The sequence below is a fragment of the Strix uralensis genome, chromosome 6 (assembly GCF_047716275.1).
Source record: "Strix uralensis isolate ZFMK-TIS-50842 chromosome 6, bStrUra1, whole genome shotgun sequence".
NCBI classification, from domain to species: Eukaryota; Metazoa; Chordata; class Aves; order Strigiformes; family Strigidae; genus Strix; species Strix uralensis.
Genome location: NC_133977.1, coordinates 32,730,427 through 32,751,957, shown reverse-complemented (window position 1 = coordinate 32,751,957; position 21,531 = coordinate 32,730,427). Strand labels below are relative to the sequence as shown.

At 42.3% G+C, this 21,531-nt stretch overlaps 2 protein-coding genes across 4 annotated transcripts in view; one reads left to right on the top strand and one right to left on the bottom strand.

Moving 5' to 3' along the window:
* SLC49A4 (solute carrier family 49 member 4) overlaps positions 1-18,572 on the bottom strand; it is a 71,095-nt gene extending 52,523 nt beyond the window's left edge. The window contains exon 1 of the mRNA XM_074873601.1: positions 18,114-18,572. Within this exon, the coding sequence (XP_074729702.1) occupies positions 18,114-18,480 (367 nt within the window). The 5' untranslated portion in view covers positions 18,481-18,572. The remainder of the gene's footprint in view (positions 1-18,113) is intronic.
* Positions 18,573-18,676: 104 nt separating this feature from the next.
* HSPBAP1 (HSPB1 associated protein 1) overlaps positions 18,677-21,531 on the top strand; it is a 37,812-nt gene continuing 34,957 nt past the window's right edge. The window contains exon 1 of one of the 3 annotated variants that reach the window (XM_074873585.1): positions 18,677-19,032. In XM_074873585.1, coding sequence (XP_074729686.1) covers positions 18,996-19,032 — 37 coding nt within the window. In that variant the 5' untranslated portion in view covers positions 18,677-18,995. Of the gene's footprint in view, positions 19,033-19,137; positions 19,374-21,531 lie in introns of those variants that run through there. The other 2 variants (XM_074873587.1, XM_074873586.1) reach the window with 2 other exon arrangements.

The following is a 21,531-nucleotide window of genomic DNA, read 5'->3' as shown; positions in this document are numbered from 1 at the left end:
AAACTGATGACTTTGATTCTTTCTAAAACTGCCAATTTTCAGATGAATGCTCCCTCTATGTTAATGACTCCTGTAATCAGTACAATTCAAGCAGTAGTCACATTAAATATTTTATCTCCATGTGAATTTTATTGGGGTTTTAGAACGTGTATTTTACTAAAATGTAATTTTAGAGGACAAGACATCACTTTGCTCTTCTTGCAACAGCTCTTAGTGAACCTCACTCCCAGGTATGCAACTCCTTGTGCTGGACACTGCACAAACCAAAGACAGCTCCTCTCTCAATCAATCTAGCCCAAGACAACCCAACCAAAAAGAAGTTAATGTTATAGGTTTTCTGAAATGGAAGTATGACTTCCTCTGGGATTGCTCAGTCATTAACAAAATGAATGCCACCTGCAGTCATGTGACTCCAAAGGACACCTCACATCCCTGATGCCCTAGAGAGGTATCATCATCAGTTGAGAATATTTGTTTCCTTGAAGGATTTCCAATGCCTGCCCAGACTTACTTGCCTGACTCTGTGCTCAACGAGCACATGTTGCTGTTAAACTGGTTTTTCAAGTGTGTATGTTCAGAGAGCCCTAACTAAATGCCAGAATAATATGGCTGTTCAAAATCCTGTTGTTCTTCATGTTTGCTGGGCCACCGCATGAGCCTTCGTGCCTTGCTTAACCTCATATTACCATACTGCATATGTTATGGGGGTAATTATTTGTATCAGGATTGCAGATGTGATGCTTTTGCCTTTTCTCCTGGGAAATGAATCTCTGTTAGCATTGCTTTTGTGCATAATGAGAACTTGCACGCAATGAGAATTAGAATTTTATTGACGGAAAAATCAAAACACAAGCCTTTTAACCAAAAAATGTGAAGTTTTCCATTTGGAAGTGCTGCTGCAATGTTTCAGGAAAGCTCTAGTAAGGTACATACTCACCTTCTTATTTTCCATGTAAACCAGGCTCTTTTTGAATTACATTTCACAAAACATGCACGTTCCGCCTTTCAGTAGACACAAGGACACAGACAGCCTGGAAGGCCCTGCTCATGGGGTGCCACAGGAGGCACAGGCCAAATGCAAGCCCAGGGCACAGCAGTAAATAAGTATTATACAGAAATCTAAGTTTAAATCACCACAGGACACATGAGGAGTGTTTCCAAATAAAAAACTTCTATTTGATTTTTAATTTTAAAAAAAAAATCCCAAAACCAAAAAAACAAAAACTGAGAAAAAGTTTTCATTTAAGTCTGCAGAAAAGTTTCTTAAGAAAAACAACATGCAATTCAGTGAAAACTGAATTGGATGCTGAAGTTTTCCCACAGCCCTAAATTTAGGCTTATCTTTAATGTCAACCTTAAATTTTAAAATAAAATTATCAGTTAAAGCCTCAAAATCATGTATGTTTGATCTTTCCAAACATTGTTTGAACTCCTCATCTTGAATACTATAGACTGTAATGTACTACTTTTAAATGTTTGGATCACACAGATTATTCTTTGGCCTTTTTTTTTTTTCTCCCACCTTAACATGTAAACACACCCCTAAAAATTCCTTTGGTTAAAGCTGCATGTTGAAAATGATGACACCAAAGTGAACAAGTAAATGAGTGTCAGACAAGCTGTGTATTAGACTACTTCTTTGCTAATTACAAAATGTATTTCCACCCTTTAAGCACCTTCCCCTTTTATTTTGCTTTACATTTTAACGCTCTGAATCCATTGTCCTTTTCATCTTTGTTAGAAATTGGTCTTTAATGGTATTTTTCTAATTATTTCATTAATTTTGCTTTGAACCTTGCAGTGGCCCTTAATCTGAATTGGACATCTTGTATTACTCTAAAAGATACACCCCAGAGTGTTTCAGATAACAGCATCCATCATGGGGACAATAAAACAAAGTAACCAACCAAGCCTGAAAAAAAAAGCCCATGAATCCTGCAAGAAATTATTTCTCTATTTCAAAAGATCTAAGTAATTCATATAACCAAGATTTTGAGTAGATGTAATTAACTTCATTAATTTTACCCTGTAAATGCAAGTGCTAAATGAGGGGTGGGCTACTGCTTCTTAAAATCCATCATCCAGTTTCCAGTCCCTTTCTATCAGAGGTTTCTGACACATGGCTAGAAAGGGAATAAACTCCTTTAAAGGGATTTTCTGCCAATGGAAGAAGTTTTCTGTTCTTTGAAGCCCCTCCTGTTAGCTGCTCATCCCCACCCTGTTCTTGCAGGTTTCTGGGCCCCACAGGTAGCACTGACTGTTGAGCAAAGTGTGGCCACGTTCAGAATGGCCACATGGCATTGACAGCAACAGAAAAGTTGGAGCTAGCAGCAGAAATTGAGTCAGTAATAAAAAGACATATTAATTATCATTTATGAGTGAAACAATTGATATTGTTCAGCTGTTTAACCCTCCTGCAGCTAATATCACAGTCTGCTTTACAACTTCGGCAGCCCATGCTGCATTTACTGGTTTTTATTTCTTTTTAAAACAATTACGCCAAACTCCTGCCACTACTAGAGATTTAACATAAACTCTCAACCCACAATCCTCTTAACTCTCCTGCAAAACACATACTTTTAATCCTGCGAAGACCATGTTGTACTGGTAAACCTTAATCATTACCTGTGCCAGCAGGTAATGCTGACTGGATCTGGCCCCAGGACACTTGTAGCTGGCCCACTAGTTTCCTTTCCTCTCTGCTGGGAAAGCATCTGCTGCAGCAACACACACAGTGTGATGAACCCAGGGCCCTCCACCACAGAAAACAAGCAAAACCCAGCCACACCTTAACGTGGTCTCACACAGCAGCGGGCGGCAGCGGCTGCTGGTGGCACCCAGCTGCTCTTCAGCTCCCTCAGCGCAACATCAAGCGATAGCATCTAATACGTGGGTGTTGCATCCCCCACAACTCTCCAGCATGCCTTACTTTCAAGACTCTTTTTAAAGCACATGAAAAGAAAAATGTTTCCCCCCCACACTGCATTACTGGCTTGTAACCCAGTGATTTATTATGCCCAGCTTAATAAGAAATGAAAGATGTTGTACACCTACAACAAACTCCTCATTCCAACTATTTATACATGATCAGTTTGTCATTTGAAAGAGAACATGCTTAACAACTGTTTAATGCTTTTGTAAAGTTTTGAGAAGTATGACCATTCCTTCTCTCACCTGTCAGTCACCCATTACAATAAAACACCATAAAACACGTGACCAACAAGACCGTAAAAACCAAATCCTTACTCACATAAAACATACATTCAAGTCAAAACTGTCTTCACGTCAGGAAGTGGAAGTTTCTACTTCTGTTGTCTAGTGGCAGCGAACACCCTGTGCACCGCCCCCGGCCGAGGCCAGCGTATGGCGCGTCCCCAGCTACCGCTACAGCCCCGAGGAGAGCAACATGCTTCCAGTTCAGAGCATGACACAAATGGCAGATATTGTTTGAGTTTGGTTTTTCCCACCCTCCTAATGAAGCATCCATCTTAGGGGGAAATTCCAGTTGGATGTGCAGAGCAGACACTTTTCACCTTTCTGAGATTAATGGAAGTTTGGCCAGAGGAAAGGCTGCCAGATTCAGCCCTCCGGCTGGCATGGCAGTAGTGGGTTTCCCTCATACAGCTCACACACCCTGCTCTCAGATGCATTAACATTTGAAGGGTTTCCTTCCTTCAGCTGCAGATACTAAAATCAGTCCTCACAAATACAGAATACAACAAGGCTCTAATTAGAAACGAGTGACATCAGCTTGCTGCACATTTTCACAGTTTTTAAAGACCAGGCTGGAAGCAAAAATGGTCCCTTCTGACACTAAACTGAGAGCATTTGCTTAATTACTCTACTATTATTTTGACTAAACCATATCTAGCTACAAAAAAATAAAATCCTGTCTCGATGCATACACACCAGGAAATGAAAAACTCCCCAATTTCAACAGCTGTTCCAACAATTCACTGTTAAATTGTGCTTTTCCTTCCAATTTAAAGCAAATTCAGTTTTCAAACAAATTCTTGCTTTGCCTTTCTTGACAAAACAAAGCACGGGCTCTTGCATTTTTCCTGCTATGAAATTAACCTACAAAAAAGAACCTTTACCTTTGGTTTCAGTAAGCAAAGCACTGAGCTCCAAGTCTTTCACAATTTTTCTTTGATCCTGGAATTGTTTCTGTGTCTTGTCTAAATATCCTCCTTACTGTTTAAGCATCCTTTTTTAAATGGATTTCATTGCTGAATATCAATTCTCCATTTCACAGGATGGGTCTGTTTCTCTTCCTCCTTAATGCATGCCTTTATATTTAGCCATAATAAACAAAAGCTTGATTAAAAAGCTCACTTTGTCAAGGAATCCTGAAAGCTCTGCACAGAACTTCCTCCATCATTACCTACTGCTCCAGAAATCTTTGTATTTTAAATGTAATTCTAGCAAAATTATACTAATAGTTGCGTCATTTACTCTTGTAAGATCAGTTATCTTTGTCATGATCAAAATACCAAAAAAAATTGCTACCTTTCTATGAACCACAGTGAATAAAACTTCCGTTGTACCTGCACTTTGCCAAATTGACTACTGTCAATAAGAAGGGCAAGCTTTCAGAAGAAGCATCCTTGCACCAAACAATACAGTTCTCAAAAGAGAAGAACCTTTTCACTGATGTAAAAAGACTTCATAGCCAAGATGTGGTCCAAATCTTTCTGCTAGCACCTGGAACAAACTTGAAAAATCAGTATATCAGGCCTGCCTCGGATTCCACAAAAGCACTTGATTGCAGAGGAGCATAAATTGTGTTTGGAAAGTCAGTGGAAAATAAATACATTCTCAAGAATAGCACCAACTATACTCGGAAGCAAGAAAAACTGGGAACCAAATACAAAGAATGCATGCAAGAGAGAACAACCACCAGGTCATATGCAGCTAATCAAAAATTACTCCTAGTTTGATGGCCAAGGTATCATGGGGTGCTATTAATCACAACCTGGATCTCCATTTCTCTTTGGCTACATGATGCTGATGCTTCTCTTATTGACCCATCTTTTGTAAGCTGTGTTTTTAAAACAAACTAGAGCCAATTGTTTCCATCTGTTCCCCTGGCTCTATGTGGCACTGCCAAAATAGCATCCAAATTTCAACTGGAAAGGTTTAGGACTTAAGTTTTTTTTTTACTGATTGAAAATGAAGCAAACTCAATTTAAGCATTCTGCAAGACAGGTGTCAGCATCCTTCTAGTATCAAATAGTAAGAAACAAGCTCTATCATATAGAACCTGTCTGAAATAAATTAAACCCAAAGCTACATTTCAACCCCCCATCTTGTCTAGGATACAAAAAGCAGACCTTTTCCTGTACAAATTCCACAACACAGCCCTCCCTTTCAGCGGAGGACTGCATGGAAAGGGCAGATTCCACTAGACACTGTGCTCCAATTTTCGTCTGACATAAATAGTAGGCAGACTGAGATCCCCAGACAAAATATGCACTAGAAACCTCTTGAAATGTAGATGTAGGAGGTAATGATCTTCAGAGGGGCCCTTTCTCTTTATAATATGTTACAGCTGTTGTAACAGAATCTGTCAGCAATAGCTGCCCAATTAATACGCAGGCTATCAGGAGGAGTTTGAAATTTCTTATAACTTATTTGCAAAATTTACATTCGAAAAAACCCAACTCTGTATATATAAACACAACAACTTCAAGTAAAATAGTTCCTGTGGTTTGATACAGACTTTTTAATGAGGGTCAGAAATTCAGAAAAGCCAGCATCCCAGACGTGTCATCACCAGCAATGTGGGGGAACCCACAGGGAAGTCCCTGCCAAATCAGGAAGAAGGACTGGTGCCAGGGACCAGATCTGACCCAAAGATAAAGTTATTTCTGCTTCTAGCACTTCTTGGACAGAGACAGCAAGGCTGCAAGCAAAACTGAAAATACGAAGGCCAACACATGTCCCCACCTTTTTTCAGTTTAACTCTCAGATTAAAAACATGCATTCTCTGCATAAACATCATCACATCAGTCCCTGTAAGAAGAGCATCACTCCTGAATTTTGAGGTTAGTCAAGAATCTTGCAAAAAAAATCCCAATATAACTAAGAGACTCAAAGCACAAAATTTAACCAGCCAAGTGTTTCAGAGAGAAGACTCTCATCTTGAGGGAAATGACTGAACACGTGTAACAACTAAAACAGATACAAAAACTTCTAGGACATAATTATGAGAAGCAAAGCTAAATATAATGCAATTGAGAATTATTACAACAATCACACAATCCTTATTTTTCTATTTACTCTAGATATAAGAATTTGACTGCATCTGTTAGAAGAAGTAACAAGCTATCACAATCACATCAAAGAGGCTGCAGGATGCTTTTGTCTCATTGGCATCAACGTGGTCAAGCCAATGCGATCACTGGACCCATCCTGTTTTAACATTATCCCAGCATATTAAGCAAGCACATAATCAATCTCTAAAAAGATGCCAAGAAAAGTATAGCTTAATTCTCCAGCTCTCTACTCCTCTATGCTTAGTTGTTACAAACTTAATGACCCAAGTTCTTCTATGGTGTCTTACAGAGTTAATCTGAGCTTTTGGATATATGAAAAGGTAGTTCGCAAGTATTGCAGTTTGCTTCCATATGTCAGCTAAGGATTTTGAAGCATCTTAACAGTTTAACATCAACAATGGAAAAACAAATGGCAAAAGATGCAGATTAAAAATCTGCATTGCAAGTTTCTACAAGTGTTGTAAATTCTATTTATCAGTTCAGAGACTGACATTTTGCCTGAACAGAAAAACAAAGTGCTGAGTTGAATGGTATTTGCCTGGAGATCAACATGCTGATTTTAGAATCAGTTTTAGACTCTTTACTAAAATATCTCCTGTTCCTTTAATACCATGTTTCTTGGCTTCAAAGGAGACCAATTATTTTAGCTGTTTATTGATATTATATATTTTACTGTAGAGAGCATTCATTTTATTTGCAACTAATCTAAGCGCAATGAACCTCTCTTAATGCTTGCAGAGCACCTCAGAGAAGAGAACACTGGCCTGGGGCAGCAGAACCTGCATCTCTTGACGTGCCTTATGAAACTGGGCAGGCCACGTATCTTCTGCCTCACTTTTTTATCCCCTCTCTGCCTTGTTTATTCAGGCTATAAACACATGGAAAGAGGAGCCAGTCTCATCATTAGTATTAGAAAGGCTAGTAAATCAGATCTTCATTTGGGGTCAGTGCAGTGCTGGGATACAATAAAAAGAAGAGCTATTTGAGCGTTTACTAAATCTGTGAAATTAATACACAAACACTCGTAAGAGTTGTTCTTTCTTTCTTCTCCTGAGGCACCTGCCTTCTACTCTCAACTCCAGCATTTACTGAAACATGAAGATTTGGGTGAATCATTTAATCCATCTTTGCCATTTGATGAACAGAAAAACTACGTAACAGGGCATGTGTGTGTGTACACGTGTGCTAGTGTATACATACAGAGAGAGATGCAGAGCAACTGACAAAAATAGCTAATAACGCAGTCAGGGACTAAACCTCTTCATTAATTTTGAAGCTGAATTATGGATGCTCATTATCAAGTCGAGAGAAAGTACAAGTCAACAAGTCCTTGCTCCAGCTCTCGCTGTTGTATTCCTGGACAAACGCCGACAACCGAAGCCCTTTCAGCACCAAGCAAGGGGAGGGAAGCTTTTTCTTTTCTCTTCCCACTCATTTCAAGGACTCCTGATTGCACAGCAGGCTTAATTACTGCACAACTAACTACAGATCCTTACCTGTGGCAACAGATAGAAAAAACAACCTCTCTTGTACACATCTATCAGGGAAGATGCTCTGTCATTATCTTAGCAATACTTGCCCACACCACCCAATGGTGCATGAAATTCTTCATTTTAAGAAATACAGAGGTATTTTGCTTTGCCACAGCAGAGTATCAAGAAGCAACCACGCAGCAAGGATTAGCAGCTATGCTAAATAGTGCATGTGCTAAGAAGGACACTAAGTGCAGTTTCTTCTTTTTACTATCCCTGCTGCAAGTTGGGGAAGAAAAGAGCTGAAAGAACCTCATTGACATAATATCCATGTGGGTCTTGTGACTCGTAGGAAAGGTCACTGGAGTGACCTTTCAATTTTCCTGTGTGTCAACAGTTTCAATGTTACTTTAACATTAAAGCGCATCAGGGACTATTTAGGGTACATAGTTCATCCTAGAACACCCTGTGCAGCAATGTAATGGGTCCTAAACCCATTACAGTTTTTAAGGCTCCTGATCAATTCTTTAGGTTTGCGTGATTAATTAAAAATATAACAACTCTATCGTTCTCAAGTATTCAAAAGGGATAGCACTCATCAAAAAAAAAAAACAAATAAACCAATAAGAGTTTCTAAATGCAGTTGTGCTTAACGTCCTGTATTCCAGAAAAGCAACAGCAGACTTTGCAAAAAGCAGACCTCTCACTTTTAAAACACATTTAAAACACACTTCCTCAGGCCGAGTCATACAGATCTCCAGCTTTAAAAAGAGGAAAAATCTAAAAATCCTCTCTACTACAAATCTGTATGAGAAAGCTTAATTTGTAGCTTTTGAGGAAGTTGGAGCATTGATCACAAGCTTCTGCAGCACAATTATAGTTACAGCACAGCTACAGAGCCACAATAGCACATGCATATGAGAAGCATTAAAAACCAAAATTATGGCAGGAAGTGATGGAAAAGCTCTGAATGTCAGCTGTGAGAGAAGGGCAGAGCAAGCCACAATTTCCCTTGCCCCAGGTTTAGAACTAAAAATATTCTTAAAGAAATTGTACCAGCGAGGTCTTTGGTCTGCTCAGTTTAGGCTATATCCAGTTGCCACTTGGAGAATTCAAACAACATTCTCCAAGAGAATTTGAAAAATATTCTAACAGAGAATTACCAAAACATCATGTTTCTTAAATTTACTTCTGCTAATCTCAGCACTGACCTTGGTTTTGGGGGTTTAGGTGTTTTTAAACAAATATTTTATGTAAACCAAGTATTTTTGTTTGGCAATGTCAGACTACACGACACAACAGGGAACATTATTTCAGGACCTGTGCTATATACTATCTACTTCTTCAGCTTCAAAAAGGCAAGCAAATACCCCTGGCTTACATGGCTCCTTTCCCACAAGCAAGGTATTTCTTACCAGAAGAAAAAAATAGGTAGAAATTGGCAATGCAGAAAATATCTGAACTTTATTAACAAGTAATGAACCTCATTTTTGCATTCGCTTCAGACTTGTTTTTCACTCCTAAAACATAACATGCAACTAACTCCTAAAAACAACATCGGCCAAAAATAATGAATAAAATTTGTTTTGTTTATGTAATGATAATGCTGCTACTGGAATTCAGAAATCAGTAAAGCTGCCGTTAGTTCAGCATTACCAAATGAAAATAGTCTTTCTTTGTTCATACTTAGTTTATTCCGATAGGAAAAATAAAAATATCATATTAATTCTTTAAAGGAAACAGACTCAGTTTTCTTTAAAGGAAGCAGATTCAGCTTTTGCAGGCCAAAACCTGATCTACTCTTCTTTCTTTTTAACAGAATTTTAAACTAATAGCTAGGAATTATAAATACAGTAGAAACACACAGCTAGCAAAATGAATGCAATACAACCTTCCTAAGTACTTTACTACTTCCATAATAAAAATCTACAAGAAAACCCAAAGGACTTTGATAACAGTGGATTTACTGCTGTCATTTATGTTATAGAAGTTAGCACCAGCTACCCTTATGCAGCACAGCTGCCACACTGTTAAAAACTTCCTAGAAGAAAGGAGATTGGCAAAATTTAAATGCTTTTAAAATGCAGCAAGGCAGTGGACAACGTAATGGTATTTTAGCATTTTCTGTCCTGTTCCATAAGGCTTTCCAGAAGGGGAGAGACACCAGCGAGAGAGGCCACATCCCCAGCATCCCACTCGTGCCTCCATCACAAGGCCAGACATCCATCACCACTAAACCCACACAAGAGGAGCAGCCACCCTCCTCCGCATCGGCGGCGCCTGGGGAGCCCCGCAGGGAGCAGGCGACCGTGGCTGGGGGCACCTCGGAAAAGGGGACGGTGAAGGAAGGGCCGATACACCCTCTGGCCAACAAGAGGCACTGCCAGGCGGAGTTCAGAGGTTGGGTTGTGCAGAGCAAAAGACTGGGGCCTTGCTGGAGATTAGAATAGGAAAAAAGGCCAATTGCGTTCAAAGAGACTTCCCAGCTCCTGGTTTTAAATGCGCTCCTCAAGCCAGTTCACAGAAGCTGTGCTTGCTGATCTGTGGCCAGGGTGCCATGCAGGCAGCCCAGGAGGGGTGCAGGCATCCACCACCCCATCATTTGGTGCTGGCTACCTAAGTCACATTCACTACCGCCTCTTGCTCGCTTGGCGTCCTTTTCCCTGTGCCTCCTACTCATCTCGTTCCTCCACTTTTCCCATCCCCACCACTCCCTGCCCTCCAGCACCAGATCCTGTTTCTGCATCCCTGTCTCCCATGCTTCACCTACTACCTTGTCCCATACTCTGCCCTCCTCTCTATCTCTTCCCACCTATCCAAGGGCTTTTCTCACATCTGCTCTCACTCCTTCGAATCCTGAGCTTCTTGCATACAACCTCTTCTACTCCTCAAAAAGAGGGAGAAGTAGAGGACAGAGGGAAATGGGAGGACAAGATGGGCACACCACAACAACAAGGAGTCACACAGCTACGGCAGGAGACGGAGAAGTGGAAGCAGTCAGATTAGGAAGAATGTGGGTCAAGAGAAGGTTATGAGGGGTAGTAAAAAATACATGAGCATACAACAGGGAGATATCAACACATAGCTGCCCTGGTATCACGCTCTCTGTAGTTAACTTCAAAAGCTACTGTTGACAAAATACCTTCGTAACTGGAGTTACGTCCTGACCCAGTTCTAGGATGCTTAAGTGCTTTAACTCTGCTTGTGTTAACAGCTGCATAATGAAAGTAAGGGATCGTATTTATACACTGATAAATGATTTCCATATTCATGTTTGTCAACATCAAGGCACAACAAGTTACATACCCCACATTCACTGTGCCTGTATGCTCAGTGCACCAAAGCCTCCAGATAATGTTATCCTCAGATAACATGGCTGTTACTATTCTCACATGAGCTATGCAAACACATTAGGATTTTATTTTCCATCATGAAAAAGTTATTTTAAATCCAGCATGCAGTTTCCTGATATTCTTCAGTATGTGGTGTTTCAAACAGCTGTCCTAGCACCACTGCCACAGCTGCAAAGAAGCGTGCGAAGAGTGCAACGAGCATGGCAGTTGTGTGAAGGGCAGCAGTACAAAGAGAAATGTCTGTGGAAACATGGTACAAAGAGACAGGAGGTGATACCATCTAACAGAAGGAGCGAGCTCCAGAAGAGGACATCTGTCTACAGCCATGATTGATGCTTTCAACTCAACGTGGCCCATCAGGAGGTATGGGAAGTACTGCTAACAATCAAGCTAGTATTGCTATGATGAATCATAGTGGCATCAAGTTAATACAACTCATCAGATCCTAATTAAACCACTCTATGTTGCTAATCACTCTGTGTATCTCAAGTGGTCTTTTGCAGCATGCCTGACTCCAGTGAGGGTGGGCCAATCAATTCTCTAATGAGTCCTCACTTCTACAAGCACTTGCTCAAGTGCTCTGTGGACTTTCATGCAGCCACAGTACATAAAAATTAAGCAACAAAAGCTAAGCTTCATTCAGTCCTCCTTTTTCTTTTCTTCTGATGGTATGGTGGAAAAGTATAGCTACACAAACACACACCAGCAACTCATCAAAGTAAGTTTTGTAAAATCAAGCTGATCAAATATCTGCTCTAGTGGGATTTACTTATATTCAGCTCTCTAATTGCTTCTTTCATCTTTCCACGTGAAAAACAACACTTCACCTCATTTCTTCCAAGATTTGTTAGCTTAGGAAAATTAATCCCTTTCACGGAATTTGATAGGTGTGGATTAGTATCACTTACGAGACAATGAAATATGCATCGTTCATAGTATGCAGCAGATCTCCACAGGATATGAGAGAACAGACTGAGGTAAAACAGGTATTTTCCTTCAAACTTCTGCTTTGGTTGAAGTGCATCAGTCACTTGTCTTTTCACCAAATACATAGAGCTTTCACTTCATATGAGTCAAGGCATTCTCTTTCCACCACCACCCCCCTTTTGTTTTTTAAAGTGAAGCACTAAGTTCACATTTAGCTTTCATTAAATCCGAGAGAGCCTTCTGCTGCTCTTGTTGGAGTTAACAAGACCTTTGCCATTAACATAAATGCTACCGAGTAGAAACAGTTGTTTATGATAAGACTGCTCTCTGTAATACCAGCATATATCAGTCAAGCACCACAAACATCACACTTCTCCTTTCTCACTGGCTCCTTGCCATTCTACCCACGTTTCCACACCTATAAGTTTTCCCATGGGCACTTCTTTCCTGTAGGCTGTACTAACCTACCAAAACCATAATGTCTGTATAAACTTTTTGTGTTGCTGAAGTGTGTAAATCCTTTAGCTTGATCTCACCAAATTATATTAAAGTCTTACAGCCTTACGCTGAGTCTTATCCTAGGCATCTTTAGCTGAGGCTCACGCTTGAACTTTACCCATGAATTATCAAATCGGTCATTTTGAAATACTGGCCACATATCTTGCAGTCGTGCATCTGAGATAAGAAAAGTCTATTTCTGAGATCATGACAAAAAGGAGCTGAAAATGTGTTTCTTCACCACAAGGTGAAAACTCCCAAACTTTAAAGGTTTGCGATTCACCTGTTTTTGTCCTCCTTCTGTTAATCAAAACCCCATGTGTTTATGATTGTATGGGACACAACAGAAATATGAATATTTCCATTATAAACTCTGCATGTTCTTGTGAGTGTCACCATGGAAAGCACTTCACCCTATCCATCTATACCAACAGTGATACCTATCAGCAACTAGACCTGCTGCAATTTTTCTAAGATATTAGTAACATGGTCTGATTTATATTTACTACCATGTTGTCTGAGAGCCTGAATGACAGACAAGGACCCTGAGATGCCAAGTGCAATGGAAACACTTAAGAGAAAGAAAGTCTTCCCCATATGTTGGCTTCACTTGATCATTCATGTTTCCACTGACTTCTGGAACAACCACCTGCTTCCTCTTTGCTCTCTGTACCCACCTTCACATCTCTCAAAATAAACCCAAAAGCATTTCACAAACAATTCCTAGATGAAAATCTAGTGTGAGAACAAGTTCACTTGAAGCCTTCTCCCTTCTGACCCAGTGACCCTAGATGTGGGTTAGAGGAGTCCAAAAGTGCCCTGAAAGTAAAATCTGAGTTTCCATGCATGCAGCACAAAGTGAAAATCTGGGAACTTCAAATATGAAAGCTGCTCTGCAGAATTCTCTTTATCCATTGCATGTATTTTATACAGAGAATAGTTATTAAGACATTTTTATATTAGCAAGGCCTGATTTAGTACTCATACTCAATATTCATGACTATTTTGTCAGACTATATTAAAGGATTTAACCTCAAAATTCCCAGGTGGAAGAGATAAGAACTATCAAATGTCTCAGAGAAGGAAACAGAAGTGTGATTTATGAGACAGCAATGAAATCAAGAGTTTGATATTCAGGAAAGGAAAAACTATTCATACAAGTAAAAGCATTTATGGTTTCAAGAGATAAGCCAATCTCCATTAAAAACCAAAATCTGATTATTGAAGTCTTCTCTCTGCTTCATAATTTAATCACTAGGATAACAATGCTATGTAAATTTAATTTCAGCAAAATAAAGTTACTAAGAATGTCTATGCAACCCATGTAAGCATATATCATTTTATACAAAGGACCAAGAAATAGATCACATTTCACTTTTACAAGTAGTATGTCACATTTCTTCAAACTCAATATAAAACTGTGTTCACTGTATTCCAAAAATTAATGAAAAATATCACCATTCTATTCAATTTGTTTAATGTAAATTATCATAAAGTATTTCATTCTTTATTGCCTCTTCTTGCTTATATGGGAACATAATGAAGACTGACATTATATATTGCTTCTAGGTCTCACTTAGCAATGTTATGAACTTAACTAATAAAAAAACCCAGTGAACCAGATCCATAGAACTATGTAAGCTTTCTATTTTGAGTTAGATATATAAACATCCTAACAGTTCTGTATGCTTATATTTACAGTTCCCAGGAAATGAAACACTCAAGGCACAAAACATCCATAAACACTCAAGCATCATGTGACAAATTGTAGCTAATTTTAATCATGTAAACAACAAGGGTCCCTCCAACAGCACACTGAAGTCATTTCTCATTTAATTTCAGTCTTATTGAATCTCTAAAGGTAATTATCATTTAAACAAGGATTCTAATCCTATTGCTAAAGAAAATGCACCAGATCAGACACATGTAGCTCCACAGCCCACTCCATTTTTAACCTGTCTTCACTAAGAAACCAACCAATCAAGACAACACCTGTAATTCTACTTACGGAAAAGGGTGTTCAAAGCCACTTCAAAATGGCACATACTCAAAAATGACACACGTAAACATAATTCCTGAGTTTCAACATGCACCCATCCCAGAATAGGAATAGGAAACGTCATGGATGCCACTGCTGTCCCTATTGCAGCAGCCAGCCAAGGAGCATGGAAAGCTTCCCCAGGCTCCTGAGGAAGAGCACCCTGGCAGAAGTCTCCATTCAACCAGGGAAAGTTGGGAGCCAGGAATGGGAACACGGCTAACTCCCCAAAGAACTTCCAGCTGTGATACATAAGCCTTGCTAAGTGTCTGAAAATGAATGTATTTTTGAGAATGACAAGAGCTGAGCAAAACCTATAAACTAGCTTTCAATTTAAACGCCCTACAGAAACACCAGCTAAATCCAGGCTTCCTCCAATGCCTCAGAGACCTTTAAAATACAGTGTTAACACCCTTAAAAAAAATTTCTACTCCTTCTGAGTCTGTTCAGACCTTCAAGTAAGATTCTTCTTCAATCACAGCCTTGAGAAGACCATCACCACACTCCTGATGAAAACCCACCCTCAGTTTCATAAAAAACAGGAAGTCCCTATAGATCCACAGGAACATGAGCTTAAGCCAACCAAGACTGTTTGTCATGCTGCTTCTGACACCAACATCCATTCTGGGTCATCAGTCCTTGGGGGACACATATGGTTGCCTGTAGTATCTGCTGCAAAAATTCCCCAGGGAGCCAAAAGTGACACCATCTGCACACCCTTCCCAGCCCATGTATTCCTCCCATTCTCCAACTGCATTGCCTGTGTCAACTGCAAACAGACCTCCACAAAAAATCCAGGAGACACACTTGGCAGGCCAGGAGGGAAAAGGTCACAAAGGCCAAGAAACCCTTTGAAGTTAGAAAACAACAACAAAAAAATAATCACAATTTCTCCATCCTAGATCCCTTCCATACAGAACTGAAGAACAGATCATTTGGACCTTATTTAGCATACCTCTTACTAAAAATAAACACTGCTGTCCCCTCTTCATAGAAGACCCCACATTTCTCTGAGAAGCTGTGATGGAATTAAATCACGCAGCCCAAGAAATGTTTCTTCCAAACAGGATTATTAACATACCTATTGCTGATTATTTTCTAATTAGTTAAAAGGTTAAAAAAAGTTACCAAACCCTTATAAGCAGTACTGAAATAAGGAACAGGCACAAAAATAATAACAGCAGAAGTTTGGTATGGAAACAGATTTATATTTCAAACTACATGCTACAATAAACAACTAAAACCCAAAAAGACAAGTACTTTTGGACTTCGTCTGAAGCATCATAACAAAAAAATCAGACTTCACTGACAGCAGGCAGCTACTTATCAATATCAGATATACCTCTGACTGTGAAGTATAGGACTATCTAACAGCAGAATCTCCTCTCAAATTCTGACACGCGTCATCTATAGTGTCATACTTCTGATATGTGCCAGGTTTTATATGTTGACACTTCACAAATACATTTTCTTCCTGACAGTTCCTTTGCTAGCTAACTCCAATGACAGATGATCGAAGCCAGAGAGTAAATGGTGTCATTTCTCTATATTTTTGGTACAGAGAGTAAATTTGGTGTAACAACAAGCATTTGTACCCCTAAGCAAGTGACATACTGCCCTTCCAAAGCCAGACCCAACCAACTTTACAGCTTCAAAGCAGTAGAATCACACTCCTGCCGGAACACATACTCCAAAGAGCAGACACCTCCCTGCAACGTGCTCCAGTGGAAACGTGCCCCACAGCAGAGCTGGGCAGCAGTAGCTCTCCTCTTTTCTCTGTGAGAAACCAAGTGGTGAGGACTTCGCTGTCACTTCCAAAGTGAACATCACCCCATTCTCTGTGGCAATCATCCAGACTCGAAAAACAGCATGAAACACAACAGGGCCCCCACAAAATCTGCTGCTGAGCAAAGAACATGCTCCAAAGCCCTTATATACTCTGTATGCAAAAAGCCAATGAGTTGAGATGCTCTATTTAGGCTATCAACCGAAATTCTCTCAGCAAGGCAAGCATCAAACCAAGAGCAAAGGGGTAGTTCATATTGATATCTCCTGTGAACATGGAAATTTAAAAAAAACACCCAAGCAATCAGCTAAGGTAATGAGGAAAACACTTCTATACACATTCTCATTAAAACAAGCTACGTGTGAAACCAAGAAATCCAGCAACTACATAACTAATCACATTAAACAACAAAACACTTATGTTTCTTCTCCCATAAGTTACTTCAAAACTTTTCCAGTATTTTTTTTGCATTGCTCAAAATCAACTTTGTAGAAAATGAAGAAATAAAAATACACTCAGTTCTACAAGCATAGGTTCAAGTTTAGCTTTATTTCCTTCATACCATGAGCAGAGTTAATGTCTTCACTGTACAAAACAAAAAAACGTACTTTAATTTTAAGATAATTAACAACACTATTATACAGCAGTCTAGACAGACATCGACTTAAGTCTAAATTGCTTGAGAGGAGACTGGCTGTACAGCCACCATGGACTCATTTGGAGAACGTATTTTCAGCCCAATAGGTTTTATTCCCCCAACACCTCTTCAGTTTTAGGAAAAGCAATTCCAATTTCTAGACACAGGCCTTCTCAGATACAACTTTTCTCCCTGCCTGCCTTCACTTTCCCCCCCCCCTCCCCACAAATGAGCTATTAATTCCTAAATAAATGGAATGAGTAGCACTTAACATCGGGAGCCACAAGGGTACGTAGGCTCCTATCTCCTGTTTAGAGGCCTGTTTAAACAGGAGTTAAAAGACTAAATGCTTCTGTGGATTTAGGCCCAAAAGCTCATATCTGCAAACAGAGGTACTTGACCTCACCAGAGCAGTCCCTGGGGTGACCACAGCTGAACTGCACAGGCCCTGGAGAAGTTCTCCAGAGACAAACGCCATTTTCAGTAGTTTGCTACCGAGACGCAATGGCCTGAAAACAAATTAGGAAACTCTCCCTCGTGCTCATCTTCTGAAATCCTGAAGCGCAACTTCTGGTTTAGGTTCTCTATCTTTGCATCCCCCTAGTGCAACTAAAAGCTAACCACCAACTTCATGTCCAGTTTGCTTTTAAAAATGAAGCATTTCTTTCAAGATGCAGCGGCCACCCTGACCGCTGACTTTACTTGATCCAACCATCAACATGGGTGTTTGTTTCACAGCTGATTACCAGAGAACACGACCATCTCCGGGTCCAATACCCGCATGGCCATGCCAGACTGGAGCTATCTCCTCCAGACCCACACCTCAGCCATGATGCCGTAATTCCCCTTAGCTTTAGGAACAGCTTGCATACCTTCCCTGGGAATGGCTTTTGATGTGCCTTTGTTTGAGAAGTGTACTGAAAATAAAGTATTACTCATCCCCTCTTAAGGCCGAGGTCACTAGCCCCGAGGGCAACGGGTGTCCCCGGGCGGCGGCGCCCCCTCCCCCGGCCTCAGGACCACCGCGGGTCACGGCCACGGCACCCGGCCAGGCCCGGGAGAAGCCGCAGGAGCGGGGCGGGGAGTCCCGACCCCCCGGCCCCGCCGCCCCCGGCCCCGCTCACCCTTCTTGTCCATGAGCCACATGAAGAAGAAGCAGGGCGCGAAGCCGATGGGCCCCCAGAAGACGAGCAGGGCGATGTCCCAGCCGCTGAAGCCGAAGGCCAGGCGGGCCGAGTTCTGGATGGGGCCCCAGCTGTTCCACACCAGGCCCTGCGCGAAGCCCAGCAGCGAGAAGAGCAGCAGCACCAGCCACCGCCGCCCGTAGACACGGCCCGCCAACGGCGCCAGCCCCGGCACCGGCACCGCCGCCGGCACCGCCGGGCCCCCCGCCGGTCCCCGCGGCTGCGGCCGCCGCCGTTGCTGCTGCGGTGGCGGCGGCGGCGGCAGGAGGGGCTGCCGCTCCTCCGCGCTGCTCCAGCCTAAGCCCATCTGCGGGGGCGCTGACGGGGGCCCGCCGGGGAGGAGGGGACAGGGCCGGGGGAAGGGACACCCACACTTCAGCCCCCGAGCGCGACGGCGCTGCCCCGGCCCGGCACAGCCGCATGCGCGGTCGGGGAGGACCGGCGGCCGCCTCCTTCCTCTGCCGGCGAGGGGAGGAGGGAAGCGGCGCCGGGGAGGAGAGCCGGGCCCGCTGCCTGCGGGGAGGGCGCCGGGCCGGCGGAGAGCCGCGGCCTGTGGGGGGGGCGGGGGAGCCCCCGGGAGCCGCAGGCCGTCACGCTGCGGGGAGAGGGGTCTCGGGTTCCGGGACGGCCAGGGACCCGCTCCGGCGGGGCGGGGGGGTCAAGGGCCGCTCGGGTGTCGCCGCAGGGGCCGGGGAGCCCCTGCCTCGGGGGCGCCGTCAGCCCCGGCCGTCACGCTGCCACCGCGGCTCCGCCCCGCGCGGCGGGCCGGGCGGTGCCGAGCTGAGCCCGCCGGAGCCGCCCCGCAGGGAGAGCCGCCGGAGCATGGCCGGGGCGGAGAGCTGCCGTCCTTCCGCGCCGGGTAGGTGCCCCTCGCCGCTCCGCGCCCGCCCAGCCGCGGAGGGCGCCGACCCGACCCGGGCCCCCCGTGCTGCGGCCTAGCGCGGCCCGGCTGCGTGGCGAGGCCCGGGCCCGGCTGCGCGGCTTGTCTGCAGGCCGCGGGGGTCTCCAGGCCTCTGCTCAGCAGCTCCTCCTCCGAAACGGCCCTGGCGGGCGTAGGCCCGTTACCGCTGCGGGCGCGGAGGGCAGAGCTCGGCTGGCCCCACAGCGAGCGAGGGTACCTCCACGCAGGGAAGCGCGGCCGCAGAGCCGCTCTGGGGTGTCTCTCCTTTCCAAGGGACAAGTAAATCGGCCCGTGTCCAGGTGAATACAAATCAGCCACGGTCCGAATTGGGGGGAAAAAAATAATAGGATTCAGTTACAGCCTGCACCGAAATCCATTTAAAAATTATTCGCGTGAACATACCATCATGTGGGCTACACTAAGCTCATTAGAAACTATCATCATTTAAATAGTTGAAGTATATATTCATTCCATTAGGTTGTGTGAGTATTTAGCTGTATATCTACCATCTGCACTTGTCATAAAATTAATGGCTCGTATGCTGCGCAGTGCTTCATCTTCCCTGAAAAAATTAGGTGTTTCAGTTTGGCTTGCTTAGGCATTCTGTCACAAAGTCTGGAAGTTGGCTTGATTAATGCCAGTATACGTAATTGGAGAGAGCTGAACAGTGGGATCCACGCGGGCTGGTTTTAAATCCAGTGTTAACGTCATAACTGGGGATGCGCTGGGCAGCGCATAACTGAATTTCACACATGGTGCCTGTCCCACGTTTTTGCAGCCAAAACCACACACATTCCCAGGAGATTCTTCCCAAAACATACGGACATTGCATTTTGTTTAGCCCACACAGCTCTGCTAGACTGAGGTTCAAATTAGAAGTTGCACTGAAGGTGCAAAAAGGACATTTATACCAACTGAAATCAGCAAAACTATGGTTAAAAAGAAAATGAGACTTGGTCTAGAAAAGTTCAGGAAATTCCCCAGGAAAATTAAAATTCATGCACAATTTAATAGCAAGGGGACATACGGATAGTAACAAAATTTGAGCTTGCTGTGTACAACTTTAGTGACAAAAATACAGTAAAAATATTGGACGAGATTCAGATTTGGTTCCGATGGATGCATATTCCAATAGTGCTTTGGGGCTCCAAGTAGATTAATTCCCTGTTTTACTAGGTCTTCTTCATACATTACCAGCTCAGCATAGTTTAGCCCATGCCAGAATGTTCCTTCAATTTTAAATGGCTCTGTTACTATTATAATTTAATTGATTTGGTGGCATGATGCCAAAGACAAAGTGCTGTCATTTGCAGAAGTAAACAAAGTGAAAAAATACTTCTCTCTTTGAACATTTTTCAATTAACTGTAGTAGTTGTGGGGGTTTCTTGGTTGTTCTAGTGGCAGGAAACCCATCTAGAAATAAGGCAAGTGGGGCTTTGCAGTGTCCTTTAACTGCAAAACTTGCCTCTTGCCTCTTACTGCATAGTAAAATGAAAACTTGAATATAAGCAGGATAACTGTTTGGTAACTTAGTCTCATCTTATGATGGGTTTAAAGATATTTTGGCTCTTGCGTGGATCAGCAAGAAATTCCTGAGAAACAGCGACTGAAAAAAGGAGCTGTCAAAATAGGCTCAGAAAAATCTAGGTGTATTTACTGTTGACTTAATCATGATTTAAATAATTTATTTTAATTGCTTGATTTGAAATCGCTCCATCTTTTCATAGCTTCACAACCCATATGCGCATCTTTCAGTCATAGCCTGACCTTTTCTATTCCAGCTATTTAATTAACACAGTGTAATATTCTGTGTGAATTATTCTTGTTTGCAGGATATGGTACCATTTAAATTTGTTAATGTAAAGGAGCAGTGCATTGTTGATAAACTGTTGGAAACCAAATTAGCTTTATCTTGCAGCTAGCTGATTGCATTATTTCACTCATGGGTATAATACTTCTCTAAATATGCTAATTTCACTCTTTTCTCTGTGTGGTGACATTTTTACTGTTCTCATTACTGACATTTGTAATATTTGGGGTGGGGAAATCTTTTCTTGCTTTAACCTCATTATAATGTAGCTAAAGAGATGTGAATATTATCAGATGAAGTGCACATATATTCAGGCAAGTGGAAAGGTTATTTTGTCTCCTGGCCCAGAAGTTTCGTGCCTGTAGCAGGACTTGCATGGACTTAATGGCTCCCAGATCCAAAATTGTGGTACAGAAACCCATCCGCTTACTAATTGCCCGACCACGGTAGCGTATCCATTGGTAGGTACGTAAAATCTCTCAAGGTGATTGCATCTCTGTATTCATTCCTATCTCTGTGTCCAGCCTAAAACCTTTTGGAATTCATCTTAGGAGGAGTTGGTGGCCTGGAGCTCTGATAGACTAGTGGTGATGGATAAAAATTACATGGCTGAAGCTGTTATTGCTGCCAAATGCTCATCCCATCCC